The sequence below is a fragment of the Lutra lutra genome, chromosome 6 (genome assembly GCF_902655055.1).
Source record: "Lutra lutra chromosome 6, mLutLut1.2, whole genome shotgun sequence".
Classification (NCBI taxonomy): Eukaryota; Metazoa; Chordata; class Mammalia; order Carnivora; family Mustelidae; genus Lutra; species Lutra lutra.
In genome coordinates this window covers 95,015,963-95,035,677 of record NC_062283.1, presented here as the reverse complement: position 1 = coordinate 95,035,677, position 19,715 = coordinate 95,015,963, and the positions used below count along the sequence as shown (strand labels likewise).

Here is a 19,715-nt window from a genome sequence, read left to right as displayed (position 1 = left end):
AGCAGAGATAGGAGTACAACATACACTGCTAAAGAGCTGCAAGACAAGGCAGCCATAAAAACATTCCTTCAAGGAACATAGGCTTCCCAACCACCTGAGTGTCCTGCACAGAGCAGTGTCATGAATTACTTGACAGAGTATCAGTCTAATACATAAGAAAAGACCAAACTGGCCTCACTAGAAGTAAAACTTCACAGAATTTTTAACCTGTTTGAAAAATATAGTTCAGGAACCTAAAACTCAAATGCCCTTCATAGCAAGCTCAAGGTCAATCATGCATCCACCATTAAAGGACCAGGTGGTGTCACATCCCACGCTCTCAGCCTGCCAGTGCACCAGCCACACCAGAACAGACAGAGGCTCTGCATTAATGGAAAAATCTATATAAAGATAAGTTCTAAATCTAGCTTGCTCTCTCTTCACAGTTAAACTATAAAATCTGATTCAGTATTTTCTACCCATGTAACAATTTGTTTCTGCCTCTTTTTCCGGGAGACAATGCATCATTCCCATCCCACTGCTGACATCATAAAGAAGACCAAAGTCATCGAAGTCATCTGCTCTTCCTCACATTTTTTTTCTTGTTTGTTTGTTTGGTTTTTTTTAACACCCAGCACATCAAAGAGTAAAAGGGAACCGCTCTCCCTCTTCACCTGTAACGCATCCATCTGATTTCCTCCTCTGGCATTCCTGCCTTCTGGGGAAGTTAGAGGCTGAGAGCGTGTGTTTCTTCTCAACTCCTCCAGAGTGAGCTCATGGGCTGAGATCTCTGCTTGGATTTTCTGCAACAAAGAGATCAGAAAGGGGAGAACGTCTTTTTTATTAAAGTTCCAGAAAGTCACACAATACATAAGAATATGTTGACCACTGGACAAGCTTTAATAACTTTAATAATAATACAGGCCACCTGTGTTGCAGGACTCCCATGTGGGACCCACAAACTAAGAGCTTTGCGTTTGTCATTTCTAGTGTTCACCACTTATTTATAAAAAGGGAATTTTCCCAACTTCACAACTATAATTTTAAAATGGGATCATCTGCCAGGGTCTCACAGAGAGACCAAAAGAACTCCAAAACCCATATGCGACCCCATAAGTAAGGTCAATCTTCCTCACTGGTTCAGTTTGGAATGGCATGAGGGGCTGGCTGTCTTGTGGGGGAGGAAGAGGTGACATATGCTCTTTTTATGACTCAAGAGCCCTCCACTCCACAGCGGTACCTGAGCTTCCTGTGGAACTTGGAAGGCATCTATCCTATCAGTCAAGTACGTTGTCAGCTGCTTGTCCAGCTCCCCCAGGCTCTCCTGCAGGACCTGAAGCATGTGGTCAGTTTCCCGTAGGACCTGGAGTTGCTTTTCCAAAGCAATCTGCTTGCTCTCTGCCTACACAAGGGAAAAACTGAATCATTAGTTGCTCAGCACCAATATAAAGACCTGAATATAAGAGAACCCTTATGTTCTGATCACCAAGAGAGAAACAGACTGGAAAAGCACCAGGCTCAAAACTTGGGCCTACATTATAAATAAATAATAGCTAGCAAAGGTAACAGTGAAAAGTTTCTTCTAGTATCGTATTTATCTGACAGTGAATTACTAATTTTTACTTCTTTCTACATAAAGTGACAAAATACAAAAATGCCCTTGAGGGCATTATGCTAAGGGAAATGAGTCAGACAAAGGAAAGCAAATAGCATATGATCTCACTTATACATAGAATCCAAAACAAACAACAAAAAACCAAGCTCTTAGAGACAGGAACGGAGTGATAGTATGAAGAGAATAGATCTTAAAAGTCCTCATCGCTAGAAAAAAATTGTGACTATATATGGTGAGGGATGTTAGCTTAAACCTATTGTGATCGTTTCACAATGTATACACATATCAAATCATTACATCATATACCTGAAAGTAATATAATTTTTTTAAGATTTTATTTATTTATTTGACACAGAGACAGAGATAGTGAGAGAGAGAGAGAGGGAGAGAGAGAGAGCACAAGCAGGGGGAGCAGCAGAGAGAGAGGGAGAAGCAGGCTTCCCGATGAACAAGACACCCGACCTCGGGCTCAATCCCAGGACCGCGGGGATCATGACCTGAGCTGAAGGTAGCCGCTTAACCAACTGAGCCACCCAGGCACCTATACCTAAAAGTAATATAATGTTATATTTCAATTATGCCTTAATAAAAAAGAAGAAAGAAGTAAAGTTTTCCTACATAACATATTAAACAGAGACAATCAAAATGTCACCTATTACACATTTAGGACTTTTACAGGAACTGGCAATCAGCTTATCAATAACAATACAAAATATAGCAAGAATGTCTATCAGTAGAATGAACATATACATCTCTTTTTTTTCCCCAAAGTCTCAAGTTCTACAGACTTGCATACATGTTGAACCACTATCTGATGCACTTTTGGGGTAAACCTGATGCTATTCATAACCTAACCATCAATCATTATTATTTGCTGTGTTTAAAAGCATGTAATATCCATCCAACCCTCCTAGAAAGGATAATAGCCTTTCTCTACTTAACGATATGAACACGCATATTGCGGTGCACTCTGAATAAGTATCTAGAGGTTATGACATTTTACAACGGCAACTTATGTCAAATTCAGTTGGCCCTAATATTTGCTAGGATAATATGGGTTCCTAGTCTTATATACAGCTGTAATAACCTTAAAGGAAATTAAATACATAGGTAGTAAGAAGGAACACTCTTAAAGACAGACTTTTTTAATCATCAAAGTTCTCGTTGTCCTCTAAGTGTTATGTCTACTCTTCCCCACCTAGTATTTCAATGTCCTCAACACCCCTATTCACGTTGGTTACCAACTCTTCCCCCTGGTAAAAGTTCTTGAGGTCAGCTCTATACCGTGACACCTATCAACACTTGTGTTCCCCAATTCTTACCAGGTGACTCAGGTCTTCATATCGACTATTAAAAGCCTCCAGTTTCTCACTGATTATATCATCAAGAATCCCTCCATCAATTAGAGTCTGGCCAAGTTCTCGAATCTGGGTGCGATTATCTGCTGGGTGTCGCAAAACAGATTCCAGAGACTAGACAGGGAGAGGAGAAAAAAATACACATTGACGGAGGCAAAATATATAAAGGATCCTTAAAATGCCCACTTTTTTAAACAAGTAATTCCATTCTCTAGAAATCTCCCTAAAGAATAAGATCAGAAACGAGGTAGATGATTAATTTATAATATCCATAATAATACTAATAAAAACCTAAAATTGAAAACTCAGTATGAATGATGATACATGTTACTAGACTTGCATAAAAGTAATTTCACTAATTATTAATTACATAGGGAAATGTTCATGGTATGCAAAGTTTAAAAGCAGAAAACAACACTATACAAGAAAAATTATGTTATTGACTATTTTACTAAAAACAGGTACTCATTTCTCCACAATATACACAGAATGCTAGGCACTATTTTATATACACACTTATTATATACATAAATCTAATCAGCCGATGGGCCAAATACTATTCCCATATTACAGATGGGAAAAATGGAAGCTCACAGAGGTTAAGTACAAAAACATACAGTAAAAAGTAAAGCTACGATTCCAACTTTAAGACTCTAAAGGCTCTTTTTATCCATTACTATGATGTACTGCCTTCCGGCGTGGATAGAAAATAATAATAATCAGGAAGAAATACACCAAAGTGTTTAAAAGTGCTTATCTTGCTTTTTGTTTCTCTCCATTTTCCATGTTTCCGGACTGCACATGTGTAATTGTCATATTTGGAAGGTATGCTTTTAAAGTAAGCTTTTCAGACTTTCTCTTCTCTCAACCTCTCGCCCTGGGATCTTACCTGGGAAGCGACATCTTTCCTCCCACAGCCTCAGTCCGGCTCTTGGACTCTGGGTCCCACCTTGGACTCATTTCTGACCTTCAGTCCAGTCATCCACTCAGTTACCCTGGCGTCCCTTCCATTTTAAAAGCAAATGGAACCTCTTCCTCCTCTTTTATTGGAAGCAAATCTACTCTCTTCATATTTGAATCCATCGAAGAAACAGTTCTTAAGTTATTGTGTGCCACATGTCGTGCTGGTCACTTGGGAACAGCCTCCTGGAGCTCATGCCTAGGCCTGGGGACAAGCTCCAAGGACAGGACCCAGGCCTCCACTACTAACCACTTTACCCTGTCCCCAGCTCTTTCCCCGGGGAGTTGTCTAATGAACAAAAATAACTTTATGAAGAAACAAGAGAGCGATCACCCTAACAACAGAAGGCAGAGTTTCATCCTGGGAAAGGTAAAAACCAGCTGGAAAATCACTAGGGTGCTCCGCTAAATGCACACATGCCTAAAACGTACTATCAAACCGCTAACCCACCCCACGAAGCTGAGTTAGCGGGTCAGCCATAATCTAAATACGCGGGATTGTATTAGCACTTCAGGCCACGGAAGTCCACGGAACACCAGAGAGAAAGCAAATGCGTGCGTCGACACAAAGCACCGCGCTCCTGCTCGGAGCGGTCACCTGCCTCGCGGCAACCCGTAGAAGGCCCTACCTCCAGGGCTTCATTGACGGCGTCCGCCTTCTCGGGCAGGGCCTCCGTGCTCTTCATGCGCTCCTCCAAAGTGCTCAGCCAGCTGGTCTCAAGATCCAAATAGTGAAGCAGCTCGATCCAGCAGGACCACACCTCCTAAGTGAGCAAGAAGAAAGCTCGGCTACAGAAGAAGTCATTGCAGGGGCGCCTGGGTGGCTCAGTCGGGTAAGCCACTGCCTTCAGCTCGGGTCATGATCCCAGAGTCCTCGGATCGAGTCCTGCATGGGGCTCCTCGCTGGGCAAGGAGCCTGCTTCTCCCTCTGCCTGCTCTGCCTGCTGCTCCCCTGCTTGTGCTCGCTCTCTCCTCTCTCTCTCTTTGACAAATAAAGTCTTTAAAAAAAAAAATGTCATTGGAGATGCGATGTGTCTCCAGCACAACACATTCTCTCTAATCGGTAAGAACGATGTCATTTGGAGAGGAACGTATTTGAAAATTTAGAAACTGATGAAGTTGGAGCTTCATATAAGGGAAAAAATAAAGTTCTTCAACAAATCATATTAGACCAGTTGGGGGAGGCGGGGGAATAAAGAGGAATGAGTTGCCTCCCTCTGTGCACTTAAAAAAAAACCAAACAAACAAAAAAAAACAAACAAAAAAAACCCTCCAAGGATCTGTTTAAATGCTAAAAATAAAACGATATATAATGAGTAAAAGAAACCAGGAGGGAAACATTATTAGTTTTGGGGTTTTTTTAACAGGAAGGTAAAAAGTACTCCTAACTGCAACACTTTATAACAATCATACAGGAAATTAGAATTCCCTGCTGTCTACCCTATTGCAATTCAGAGCTCACTGATCTAACAATTTGCTGTATACTCCTTCCAATTTTTTCCTAAATTTCTAGGAATGTGTCTTTATCTGAAGAGAGTCACATGCAACCAAATGGGAGTCATAGTATACTCACTACATTAGTCCCAATCACTTATTCCCCATTCCTATGCGAGTTTTGTGGGGAAAGGGATAAATTTATCCTCCAATTCCAGAAGCAAAATTATGAGAGGAACTACCTCTTCCCATATGGGATGAGCCTCTTTGATTGATCAATTTAGAAGGAAGAGTCCAGCACAGAGCCTCATGGGATGACCCGCTTTCAGACCTACCGATGGGGAGAAGGCACATCCCAGCCCCCCACAGGAGTTGTGTTTAGCAGGTCAGGGGGCAAGACAGTGAGTCTTTTAGGTTTCATAGGTCACATTCATTCTCCGTCAGAGATTCTTTTTTGTTTATTGTACATGTGTTTCGGTTTTTGAACTACCCTTTTAACATAGACAAACCATTTTTAGTTCATGAGCCTACAGACACAGGCCACAAGCTAAATTTAATCCTTGGGCTATAATCTGTCAACCCTGGCTAAGACTAAAAGGGAAAAGAGGTGTCTAGTCCCTCCAATTTCTACACACAGACAGCAGACCAGGATCTACCCAGCGGCAAGCAGAACCTTATCTCTGGTGGGAAAAAAAGATTGAGTCCCAGAGGGGCATTCACAAGAAACCAACTGGTCCCAGATCAAGCAACAGACATGCCCCTGGACTGGGGCACTGACCGCCCACACATACCTGGCTGGATTCCAGAACTACTATTATTAGTTTTCAGAGTCACCATTACCAGTGAGTGTTACTTACCTTCTATTCCGTCAACATTTTTACATGGGAGTGCCCACTGAGGTTTTCCTGTGCCCATCTCACCATGTATGTGGAGGGGGGGTAGCGGGCAGATAACCTATTTCGTGTCCAGATCTAGAGGTGCTGGTCCCACACTCCTGCACCTGAAAACTGCTTCAGGAGCCACATTTTGCATCTGGACCTACGGCAGGTCACAAGACACTGGGTTTCCAGCTCGAGGCTGCACTGAATATGACTTTGGGAGTCCCAAGGAGAGCCAAAGTGCAGTTTGTGTGAGGGAGCGATGGAACGAAGTCACGGCCAGAGAGTGAACTATGACAGACTAATAATAACCACACAATTTTTGCCACTCCTGCCATTAAGTGGCAAAACTGTTTTCTCCTCCCCCAGGATGTGGGCTGGCCTGGGCAACCTGCTTAGAACGAAAGAATGCTATGGAGGTCATGTTCTACCAAACTGCAGGCCTAGCCCTCAAGGGACTGGCAGCGTCTGTTCCCTCCCTCCTAAAAGACCACTGCCCCGCTGCCAAAAAGCCAGAAAACAGAGAGGCCAGGAGGAGAAAGACCTGCAAAGGAGAAGCCTTTGGAGAAGACCTGCAAAGGAGAAGCCAGTGCCCCCACTGAGCAACCTGAGTGAGCTCTCCCTACAACGCATGGAGCAGAAGAGCCACTCCGCTGGGCCAGATCAGCCCACAGCAGCAGAAGAAACAAGAAATGGCTGTGTTTGTAAGCCACTGTGTGTGGGGAGGTTTGCTACATAGCCACTGATAACAGAATTGTAAGTGTATCTATTAAACACATAAAAACAGGGATGGGAAGAATATATACCAACTCCTGGAAACTGACTACTTCAAAGGAGGGATTAGAGAGGGTATGGGCTGGAAAAGGAGGAAACATAGTCTGTAATGCTAATTTGTTTTATTTCAAAAACAAGATCTGGGAAAATAAGGCAAAATAAGCTGGAGGATACATATATAGGTTATACATAGGTTATACAGACTATATGGGTATTAATAGTATTATCTGTACTTCTCTAAAGTTTGAAATACTTCATGATTTAAAAAAAAATTTTTTAAGGCATCTAGAAATAATCGAGGTAATAAACTTGGACTCTGCCAAAGAAAAGCATTCTTACTCTAATTTAGGAATTAGGACTATTTCTGCCCAAGATTCCTTAGTCATCTGGGGCATCATTTAAGAGCATTTGTTTTTAAACTTTTTTCATCTTTTCATGTCCCCCTTTAAAGATATTAAGGCCTCATCTTCTCTCTCCTATCTCTCTTTTTTTTTTCCTGGCATTCTTCCTTCTCTTCTCTCAAAGTAATTCTCTCAAATCAATTCTGAAGTAATTCTCAAAGCAATTCCAAATTCTCAACATACGTATTTCATTCCTCATCCTAAAATTGCCACCTCTGGGTCATAAACACAACTTGAAGAAATGACACAGAATATGTGGTGGTCTTTTGTTAGATTAGTATGACTTGGGACTTTGTTCACTATTTTAACATATTATGAGTTGTTATTTTGGCTGTAAATAAATAGGAAAACAAAAACACGGGTCAAACTACAGTAAAATTCAAGTCCAGGATCATTCACCAGGACCCAAGATTAGGCATACATAATATTATATTTACAAAATTTTAAATTTTAAATTCTCAATTGAGTAACCTCGGGTATTTTATGTTAGACAATGCAGCTGACCTCTGAACAACACAGGTTTGAAAGGCATGGATCCATTTACACATGGATTTTTTTTTTTTTAACAGCACAATAACATAAACATGTCTTCTTTTCCTTACGATTTTCTTAACATTTTAACTTACGTTATTGTAAGAATACCATACATGATACATAAAACATGCAAAGTATATGTTACTTGACCACTGATGTCATCAATAAGGCTTCTGGACAATAGAAGGCTGTTAGTAGTTAAGTTCTGGGAAAGTCAAAAATTATAAACAGATACTCAGCTGACATCAGGTATGGTCAGTGCTCCTAACAACCCCCAGCCCCACACTGTTCAACGATCAACTGTATGTTAGCAGTAAGGAATGAGGTTTCATTTGACTTACAGCCTTCTTATTAACCAGTCTGAATTACACATATTTATCTTAGCACAAAATAGATTCAGAACAAGCAAGTACTGAATGAATTTAAATATCACAGCTGGGATTGTTTACCATTGTAGGATTTACCACGATACAGTCATTTATTTTAGGTTAAACTGAATTTAAATTATTTATAAATTGAAATGTTTCTTAAATCTTTTCAGTGAGACACAACAGAAATCACACCAACATCAAAAAACAAGTAAGCAAAAACGTATTAAAAAAAAAAATAGTCAAAGCATCATCTACATCTTCAACCAGTGGCCAGCGGGATAAATGGTCTAGCAAAATACCAGCACATTATAAGTTCTTCTTTCTGTCAGGTGGCTCTCTAACTTCAGATACCAGTCACAATAAAAAATTTCCTTTCACCTCTGTGTCCTAACCAGGCAAAATGAAACAAAACAGAAGCTCACATTACATTGTTCTAGAATTTTAGAATTCAAACAGACTCTACAGATTATCTGAAACACAAAAATCTTGATTTCACATATAAAAAATGTCTAAAGATATGAAACATCTGAAATAGTTTTTCTAAGACCCTTCTACTAATTGAAGGCAGATTGGGTTTCCTATTTTTTATCCCAGTTTCCTTTTATCAACCTGTTATCCAAGAATGACATTTTCTTTATGAACCCACACGGGAAAAGAAAATTCGAATTTTTTTCCAACATATAGAAATGGTCAGTACTTTACAGAGTTTGATCTCAGAAATACGCCACTGATAAAACAACATACCTCTAGCGTGTGGCATTTTCCTCGAATTCGGTTACAGAGAAGTTGGTAATTCTCCAGCACAACATTCAGCTCAGATGTCAATTCCTGGCCACCAGAGGGCGCCTTTGCAGCTAGTAACATGATGTTGTCCTTGAGAATCTTCACTCTCACCTCCTTCTGCAACACGTCCTCTTTTGCCCTCTGTTCCAAGAAAGGATGAACTTGAAAACTGTCTGCCTTTCTCAGTAACCAATTTCTTTCTTTTTCAAAAAGATAACTAAACCAAAATTAAAATGCTGACATGATTCTAACTACCTAATTGGAACATTATTTAGGTAATCGCCACAGAGAGTACTTTTGAAATAAGAATGCTGACTGTAACATTTACATTTCATAACAAGCAATGTGAGCCCCTAAGTCACCTTCAGCTACTGACATGAAGTATTTTCAAAGTCTGGGTCCATGAAAAGAATCTAAGTGAGGTATTTTCATTAAACACTGTAAGTCTGAGCATATTAAACTTTAATAAATTTTCACCACAGTAGAGGTATCATTTAAAAATAATGTAAACATACCTGTTTTTATCCTAAAACATAGGTGTGTCTATGCTTCTGATAATTAATAGCATTTCGAAGATGATAACGAAGTTATATTGGGAAGTCTAACCTAGTCTGGCTTCTTTCCTGACTCTCCCTCCATGCTAGGGATGAAGACTCACTTTCAGAAAAATCAACCTAGAATAGCTTTGCATTTTCCCTTTCAGCTTTCCTTATTGCTTAATGGTTTTAAATTTCCCTCGGTTGTTAAAGTAATTAAGTATAGTGGTTTTAAAAATTATAATGGCTGTTTGAAACAATAAAACAAATAGAATGTTGCCCAATCAAGGGTTTTAAACTTATTTCTCTAAGCTTTCATCCCCAGGGACTTTAAGAAACCACAAAACTACAATGCTTATAATATAAAGAAAGAAAATAAATTAAATGAAATGGTTCTTAACAGGGTAGGCTTTTAAAATAACTTATACTGACTATTTTAAAAGCTCTCAAAAAAACTACACTAAAAGAAATGCTTCAGTGAAAATACTACATACAAGTACCGGAAAAGTCCCTTACTGTATTTATTTTGATTCATATTCAATAAGACACTAATGAAATATAATCCCTTTTTAAAAGATATACAGGGATTATGTTTTTAGACAAGTTAAATTTGGCATAAAACAGTTACTATGTGGCTTAATCTGACTTTTTTTTTTTTTTTAAAGGCTTTAAGACACTATCTCCTTTGGTTTGAACACTGAAGGACACTTGAAGCAATGCTAGAAATTTGGGAATGATGCCCAGTTCTTTTACTGTACAAAACAAGAAAGCATTCAAGACTATTGACACAGGAATGTAAATTTACAGGAAATACATCCTGTGGACCCAAATGATATTAAATCCCTTGACCATGTTCCTACCGCGACTCTTACCTGTTTGAACAAAATTTTGTTATTCACATGTTTCCCATGAATTCACTGGAAGAATACCTTTGCTAAAATGAAGATAAATCGCAACCGAGTTGGGAAGTCACCCTTGTTCCTAACAAAAGACAATGCTTTAAAACTTTTGGAAACAGGGCTGATGGTTGCACAACACTGTCAATGTAATTGATTAAACTAAATTTCTGAGTCATTCTCTGTGGCTCCCTGAGGTTCTAATGGAAGAGACAGTCTTCGGGGCTTTCATGGACGCAACTCATGCACCATATGTGACACGTGGACTCCCGGCTTCCTTTTCCTGGTAAAATCATAGCAGCTATCCTTTCATACTTTTTTTTCCAGTTTGAAATCCAACTACGCAAGATTATATGTCCATGTCGTTCTTCACAGATGACAGATAGACCGACAGATTCATCCACCAATTCATTCGTTCATTCAGTCCTTCATATTTAACGGAGAAGGGGACCTATCAAACCTGTTGCCACTGGCCCAGACTCACCTTCATCTCTTCCACCGCACTCTCGAGTTCTTCCGGGGACTTGTACTCAAAATCCCTCTCCAGGTACTCTTCTTCTGCCTGGGTCATCCACTCCTGCATCTCGGCCAAGTCTTTCTTCAGGTTCACTGCTTTTTCCTGACTTTCAGACAATCTATTTTTTTGAATAGCAATCTGGAAAGGAAAAGCCATTCACCCAGATAAACAAATGCTAAAACACTAAATGTCAAGTTCTAGTTTCTAATAAGGACACAGGGGTCACTTTCCACCAAGAGCCTTGTTTTAACATTCAGATAAAATCCTTCATACATTTGTGCTGACGTTGTGGAATATTAGTGACAATGAAAACAATCCTTGTAACTGCGATGCTATACCACATCTTGGATAGCAATCTAATATGGACATACCTATTAAAATTCTAAAAATGCATAACTCTTGACAGAGTAATCCCAAGTGAAGGAATCTAACCTACAACGATAAAAACATATAATTTAAGGAAATCTACAGTAGCGTTATTATGGAAAAAAACCTGGAAGCAACCAGAATGTCCATTTTCTCCCATAAAACACTGCCGTACAAAATTCTGGTTTTGATAATCTACTATACTGTATCCTGCACACCGACACAAAAAAGTAACATCAGAAAATAGGTTTTATCTGAATCTCATTCAATAACTTAGTTAAATATTTCAGATAATCACAACACTTGATATAAAAATATGTTCAGAGAGACCCTCCAACCACAAACGGACTTCAACTGTGAGAGGAAAGAGCATCCCACAGAGAGCCCACAGAGAGCACCCAGCACTCGCTTCCTCCCACTCACAGGAAATCTCAGCGGAGCGATCATGGAGTCAGGGCCTTGCTTGGCCACAAAGCTGACAGAGACCAAAAGCCAGCACAGGAATAGGATGGCTCTCGTGAGAGAAAGAGCGAATCCTTAGAGGCTTTCCTGTTCCCACCCTCCAAACAGGATCACAGACATAAAAATAAAAAGGGGTCAAACAGGAGCTCTGCTTTCCTGTCCCCATAAGGGGCTCCAGGAGCCAGCAGTCTACACAGTCCCCAAGTCCTGCTGATCAGCACTCTAAGTGGGGTGGCCGTTTTTAAAAAAAAATACATATATACAAATACAGATTCCTTGGGTTCCGCTTCCAGAAAATTCTCCTTACTAGCTTCTGGACACTAGTCAATTATATAAATCTCATAGATCCAGAGAGAAATAAAGACACTAATGAACTTTTTTTTTAAAGTTCCAAACTATAATTAATTATCCTGAGATGATATATTTCTTACTTTTTGGCATTAAAATGTCCCTTGTTTCATGATACCAGGGATATAATAGATGAAACAGATTGTTTTTATTTGTTGATTGACTTTATATATCCATCCTTTCTTGGCAAAATAAAAATATGGCAATGTTATATTTGTCCAAAACTTCTTCAACCTTTATACTACTCAATGAAACACAAGAGTCTGGAATGGCTTTAGACAATGACTCACACAGTACATGGTTGTCTCCTTGATGAGGACACTTAAAAATTTCCCACATATTTACCTTCATGATGAATCGATGGTAATTAATAATTATTATATGTTGTCATATCTATACGTTTGTGTATATGTAGATAGATACATAGATGTAAATATCTATGTCTGTCTGTATCTATCTATCACTTTCTTTGGTCCTTGCTGGCACTTCCAAACTATTTTCTGTATTTACTTTCTCCCAATCTCAATAAATTCAAGCACAAACCATCAGATTATAGCACACTTAGAGAAATTTGAATTTGGCTAGAATAAATGATATTAAAAAGTTATTTTCTTAAGTGTGGCAATGGTCCTGTGGTTTTGCAGAATACTGTCTTTATTCATGACAGAAGCATTTTGTATTTAATACTCATGCTAAAGAACTTAGGGGTGAAGTGTCATGATAGCTTCAAACTCCTGTCAAAAGCACATTCTTAGGAAAAAAAAGTGTGTGTGCATGTTCGTGTGTGTGTGTGTGTGTGTGTGTGTAGAGAGTGACAGAGAGAGAGAAAGAAAATGTGGTAGAACATTATAACTGGCAAATTAAAGAATGGGTATGTGGCTGCTCACTCTACCTTTATTTCATCCTTCAAGTCTGAACATATTCAAAATACAGAATTTGGAGGAAAACAATGGAAACAAAATAATACATTCCAAGTATGGAAATTATCAATTTTTCCTACATAAACATTAGCCAAAAAACATTGTATGAAGAGATGTGTACCATGTAAGGACTGTCTGCAGAACAGTCCTGTATGTCACACCTTCTCCTCCAATTTTCCACCCCTCCTCACTCACATCAGCTTTGTGTAACCTCACTGGCGAAGCACAAGCAATCAGAAGAGAACTACACTGCAGTCCTACTGTACCCAGAGTCACCACGGAGAAACTATCCAACAGCAATTCTTCCACAGAGACAGCGGACCTCACCCCTCTCATGTATGACACACTTCATTCCAGAAACTATCTTCTCTCAAATTCTTCTGCTTCCTTATTTTCTCCTTCTAACCGTGGTCCTTCTTCTTGTCATGCAAATATACTCTAACATCTCTTATTTCTAAAAATTACAAAAACAAGTCTTCGGATACCAGGTCCCTGCACACACTCCATTTCTCTGCTCCCTTAAATAGAGAAATTCCTTCCTCAAAGTTGGTTATACTTGTTGTCCCAACCACTCACCTCCCATTTTCTTCTCAACATTCTCCAATGTGACTCTCTTCCCTGTCAAGCCACCAGACCCTTTTCTCAAGGTCATTTAAAGCCTCCATCTTGTCAGATCTAAAGCTCGACTTTCAGTTCCCCTTGGCCTCAGCAATCCTCAGTACAGGGCACCGTGGAAAGCTTTCTCCATCTGGCCCTGGGGCCTCACAGCCTCCTGGAGTTTCTCTGCCAGCTGACCCTAACTCCTCAGAATCTTTGGACTTGCCCTCTCCTCCTTCCAGCAGTAAGTGCTGAAGAGCCCCATGGGTGTGCCTCATAATCTCACACTTAGCCTTTCCAGAATGGAAATCATCGTTTCACCTGCTCTCACAAAAGCTTCTTGTTCCTTGAGTCTCCACCATTTCAGCAAACAGCACCACAATTCACACCGAGTGGAAGCTCTGCACAAACCCTCAGCTTCCTTGACAATTCCCTTTTCAAGATGACACGTCCAATCCATTACTAGACTCCTATCTCTAATTTCAAATATAGACCAACCCTAACAGTCCTCGTGACCTCCACCACTATCTCTCCAGTCTGAAGGACCAAGACAGCAATAACCTCTTAAATAATCTTCTGTTTTCACTCTGGCTTTCCCACATGGTAACATCACTTCCCTGCTCAAACCCCTCTGCTTTCTGTGTGAAATCATCCTTGAAATAAAATTTTAAAATTTTGTTTCAAAGGCTATAGACAATTCATCCCACCTACATACTGACTTCGGACCTTACCCATCCGCTAACTTCTCTCTTCATTCTCTTCCAGCTACACTGCCTTTCTAGTTTTTTGTAGAACATGCCAAGCTCATTCCCACTAAGGAGCCAAACTAACCTGTTAGTGCCTTCCCTTAATTAAAATAAAAATCCATTTCTTTGCCCCAACCTGCCACCCATGCTATAGCTGTTCTAGACCACTGTTTTTCAAACTGGATGGGCTACAAAATCAATTCAGACACTGTAAAAAGGGAACAGTCTGCCTCTTAAAAGCCACAGAGAGAGACCTGAAAAACATACCTCCTTGCCTAGTTTCTCCAGTTGGGTTTGGTAATCCACTAGTTTTGTCTGCATCCAGGTTTTGATCCCAGCAACTGGACAGCTTCGAAGGTTAGCCTCTATTTCTCTCATGCCTTTCAGAGATGAGTCCATTGTTTCTATTTCATTAACAAAGGCCTGAATACAGAAACAAGCCCATATTGAGTTCATTCCTATATAAGTGGGTGCCATTACTGTAATTTGTCTCTGCTTGCATCCCTGAAGATATTATAAAAACAGACTGTTTGGGAGTTAGGACTTCTAACTACTTAAGAAATATTGTGCCTTGAGAAATTCATTTCACCTGGGTGCTTCATATAGCCATCTGCCAAATTAGATTGGAAATACTTGACTCTCGGCAGGGAGTAGTGGTCTCCATTAATTTACAGAAGCCTAATGATTTCGCCAAATATAAATTGCATGAGTCTTACCGGCAAATTTCACTTGTTAAGTATGTTTCTCTTTAAGCCTCACCATGTGGCATAATAAGAGCAATGTACAATTGGTGATTATGACCCTAAAATTATCATTGGAACATAAGATAGCAGCTCCTAATGAATTAAAATTGCTCTTGTTCTCTCTACGCAGAATTCTATAACCCTGGCCAAAAATGAAAATATAAATAGTCATTCTTTTAATAACTTCAAGTTAAAAAAAAATAAAAGGTTTACGATGAAAGATCCTTTATCTCGGTTTATTGTCATGTCATATTCATGCAATTTTAATAACAGCAAGTAACAAAGAAGCAGAAGGAAATGTTATTTGTTACAGCAGAGTTCCTAAATCAGCAGAACTCACAGAGCACTGGTCCAGCTGACTCTGAAGCTCTTCCGCGTCTCCCTGGACAGCCTGCTCTTTCATTAAGAAGTCTTTCACGCCATCCACCCACTTCTCAACGACTTTCAAATCCGCCTAAACCAAACGCAATAACAAACGGGGAAATTACTCAGTGACACTCAACCTAGTGCATCTCAAGGTCTATCGCTATTGCAAGAAAGGCGACATTTCACAACTTTGATAGCATCATTTCTATTTATTGTGTATCTTTTTTTTTAATCTTCCAAATTTGAAAATAATGATTTTCTTGATGATCGACTAAAATCCTTAAGAGATGACAGTTTGGTGATCATTCTAAAAATCTCAAAACACTCTCCAGGGAACCAAGCTACTTTGCTTAAATGTGCGCAACATCAGTGATTAAAAATTCAAATTACAGGAAAAATGCTTTACTAGATGTAATCAGCTTAAAAAATCTTTTCTTCTCATATAATTTAGAACAAATTTTCTCCAAAAGTTAGCTACTCGAAGCAGGGATAAATTTATAGCATAGTGGAGGGGATACAATAGATTGATTGCTCGTAGTTCTGCTGTCAGACACCTTGTTACCTAAGAACCCAGGACAGTCCGCTGCTCAGCTTCATCCTTTCACCCAATATTTACTAGGCACCCACTGCAATCCTTACTGTGTGTGGTGCTGCAGATCAAAAACAAGTGAGAAAGGAAACATTTTGCAGAGAGAGGAAGAGACAGTAACATTGGAACTGGGCCATTAATACAATGAAGTAAGTCCAACTTGATCTCCAGTATTAGAGCAAAGTACTAGTCATTTCTTCCCAAGGTTTCCCATTCCGTCACTGATCAGTTTTACTTGTTAGTTTCCCTGATATGGAGCTGAATTGGTTCGCTTATATCCTGTCGATTCTTTGCTTCTCATTCAACCCTAAGAATGGAAGTACATTTACAATCCTGCTCAAGATTTAAAGCAGTCACTGTGTCCTCCCTTGGTCTCCTATTGGCTAAGTATTCCAAATTCCTTCTGGGATGTCTCTAAGACATGAAGTCCAGATATGGCATTCATCACACCCATCTTCATGCTCAGAAAACTACACCAATTTTTTTTTTTAATGTCCTTATAACATACCACCCAGAACCAACTATTCTTCTCCTTATCATGCTGGAATGAATGGTAACAATTGAACCTGCTATTTCACATATATAGCTCTTATAGTCATAAAATGCCATCTAACATCATTTAAGCTTAATTCTTCCTGTTGTAGCGTTGTCTTATGTTTCTTTCTTTAATTCGTTTGTTCATAGATATATTGGTCACAATATTATTCATGGTTAGCCAGAATTTCAAAATTCCCATAACCTCAAAATTACATTTCCCTTATCTCATATTTTTTCAGTGACTTCTGGAATAAATTCAAGACTTGATATTTATAAATACGAAATCTTCCCTTGTTATGTTAACAACAGTTAACCAATGTAATAATTAAAAGCCAATAAAATGATTTAAATTTTTAGTTTTACCACTTTTGTACCAGCTACTCCTCCTGGCTTTCTCTTATTTGCAAATCTGACAGTGGGATGTCCTTTTTCTATTGGAATTTTTTTTGCTGCTGGGTTTTGAGGTTTTTTTTTCTGGTGAAAAACAGGGCCAAAGACAGTGCCTACCTGAGCATTTCCCCATGAGGATGCATGTCATTCATTAATCAATAAAGTTTTAGCTTAGTTTTCAAAATACAGGAATCTATGTAACACTAACATCTAACTGCCTTACCACCTCCTTTGCATAAGGTTGGAAGAGATTTCTCAAATACTTTACTGATGAAGTCAAGAGTTGCTAAAAATGAGTTTGGGAGCCATTATTTGAACCAAATAAGCATACATGAAAGGGGAGATTACAAATGTCTGTATCTAATAATCTAGTATCCCTCCTCCAAAAATAAATAAAGGAAAGCAGTAATTAGAGGAAATAAGTCTGGGCAAGGCTTCTTGGTGGAGTCTATGATGATTCCTAGCGACCACCACATTCTTGCCAAAGCACATAAAAGATTTCCGGTTTGTCATTTATCTATAGCTCTGCCAGGAACGGACAAGAAGCTTACTTCGGGTCTTTAACTTCTAGAAAATAATGTTCCCCCCAAATTAGGATATTGACCCAACTCTATTTTTCTGGTTATTTCTCACAAGATTCATAATGTGGCCTTGAGACCAAGGGTAAAATGCCCACATTACTTGGGATGTAGATGTAGACATCTGCAGGCTCTGGGGTAGTTTTCCTGTCTAACTCCTCATCGAGGCATGAATGCTCCCCTCAGTAATGACCATCTGACACTTCCCAATGTACAGGGCCCTTCTCTGATGAAGACAGGGAGCAAAAAGCACTTGTTTGGCCTTTCAGCCTCTCTTACTGACTCTGGGCATCCTGCACACACTTCCAAACTCAGCGTCAAAAACCCTTTCCGTCTCATTGTGAGCTTCCCACAAGCATCCTTCCCCTCTGTTCTTTAGCCTGCCTGTCACTATCCTCACAAGCTCATGCACTCTTCCTCCTATGTATTATTTTAATTGGTGATGTATCTCTCCTGTGTTTTCTCCGTGTTTGTTCTTTGTCCACGGCAAGATGTGCCCAGGGCAGGGGGAAGTGGGGTACAGAAAGATAAAAAGTGGGAAAAGAGAGAACATACAAATGGATCTATCTCTAGGATTCAGGGAGGACTTTTTTAAATTGCCCGCTGAACTTGCCATTTCCTGCAATGTTACTCTCCATTCTCAACTTCTTAAGAACTTGCAACATCATTACTGCTATATAACTGGGTAATCCATTAATGCCAGTTTTGAATTAAAAAATGGATGGTCTTCTGGGCCAAGGATTTTTGAAATTTATAGGGAAGCATTACATGCCATGGAGGTTTTCATCACAAGCAGCCTTGACAGAAGCAAGCAGCCTCAGCAATGTGTCATTAGCACGTGAGAAACCAACCACCTTCCTTCCTTCCTCTCCCAGATACACACAGACCGTGTGAGCTCACACGAGTCACACACACCTGTTCCTACTCTCTCTTACACTTCAACATGAGAAGGAAAGAAAAAAGAAGAAGAAAGCAACAGACACAGATAAGCCATGAAGACCAAGTCGTCATCTCAACAGTAACAAAAGGAATGGACAGGAATCTGACCATCTGTTTTCACTACTAAAGTCCTTCACGTAATCCTGGCCACTCTGAGTTCTAAGAAAAGCAGTGTGGCCCAGGAAAAGAAAGATAAAAAGTGTTACTACCAAGCTCAGCACCTCACCAGCCACAAGGTCTTGAGAAAGCAATTTCTCTTCTTTGAGCCTCAGCAGATCTCCTACGAAATAGGAATAATGAAAACTAGCTCGCCTGATTGTTCCGAAAAACAGAGATAAGGTTTGGACAAGGCGTGCAGTACACACTAGTTATTACTACAAAGAGCTATAAAAGCTTTAGTACCAAGACTGACCCATAAAGAGTTACCACTTCCAAGTGCAGGACGGACCAACCAGGGAGACTACATGCTGGCATGAGTCAGCTGAATGTGTTTAACTTTTGCCAGCATTAATCCTTATTCTATCCTATTGGTATTTAAAAGTAACTGAAAGAGCTACCAGATCTTCTGGATTCAGCTTAGCAGAAGGAAGCCCAGTAAAGAAGGGAAGACCAAAACTTTAGAAATGCCTAGTGGCAGCATCCCCACCCTGTGGCTACACCAGATGAGAAGGGTTAAGAGGTCAGTAAGTTCACTACTAGCTACCGCTTGTGTGCAGGCAAGTGTGGGGGGCAGAAGATGTGGGCTCTGCTCCACCATCCAATACCTCCTCTTTCCCCAGAAAGAAAGTATTGTCTCAATCCACCTGTGGCAGGTGTTTCCTGTGCCTTAAAAAAGATACCCAAATTCTACTCGCCATTAAGTCAATTACACAAGAAAGAAATTCCGAAGAAAAGACAAGAGCTCCCATGAAAAGTATTTCTCTGACCATTAAAAAAAACACTCAGCTTATGTACTTCTGAGTTTCTAATGTCCAATGAGTATTTAATTTTTTTCCACCTCTATTCACTTACAGAATACACAGAATTTACAGAATACACACATGTACATTACACAGAATATATATATAACTATATAAAATATATGCTCTGAATATATGC

The 19,715-nt window shown here is 39.6% G+C and overlaps 1 protein-coding gene across 5 annotated transcripts in view; it reads right to left on the bottom strand.

Annotated features, from left to right (window-relative positions):
- UTRN (utrophin) overlaps positions 1 to 19,715 on the bottom strand; it is a 513,165-nt gene that overhangs the window by 318,942 nt on the left and 174,508 nt on the right. For all 5 annotated transcript variants that reach the window (XM_047733710.1, XM_047733711.1, XM_047733712.1 and 2 more), the window contains 8 exons: positions 15,559 to 15,672; positions 14,743 to 14,898; positions 11,004 to 11,174; positions 9,049 to 9,228; positions 4,542 to 4,676; positions 2,917 to 3,066; positions 1,220 to 1,381; positions 654 to 782 (listed from right to left, as the gene is read on the bottom strand). In XM_047733710.1, the coding sequence (XP_047589666.1) occupies positions 654 to 782; positions 1,220 to 1,381; positions 2,917 to 3,066; positions 4,542 to 4,676; positions 9,049 to 9,228; positions 11,004 to 11,174; positions 14,743 to 14,898; positions 15,559 to 15,672 (1,197 nt within the window). The remainder of the gene's footprint in view (positions 1 to 653; positions 783 to 1,219; positions 1,382 to 2,916; positions 3,067 to 4,541; positions 4,677 to 9,048; positions 9,229 to 11,003; positions 11,175 to 14,742; positions 14,899 to 15,558; positions 15,673 to 19,715) is intronic.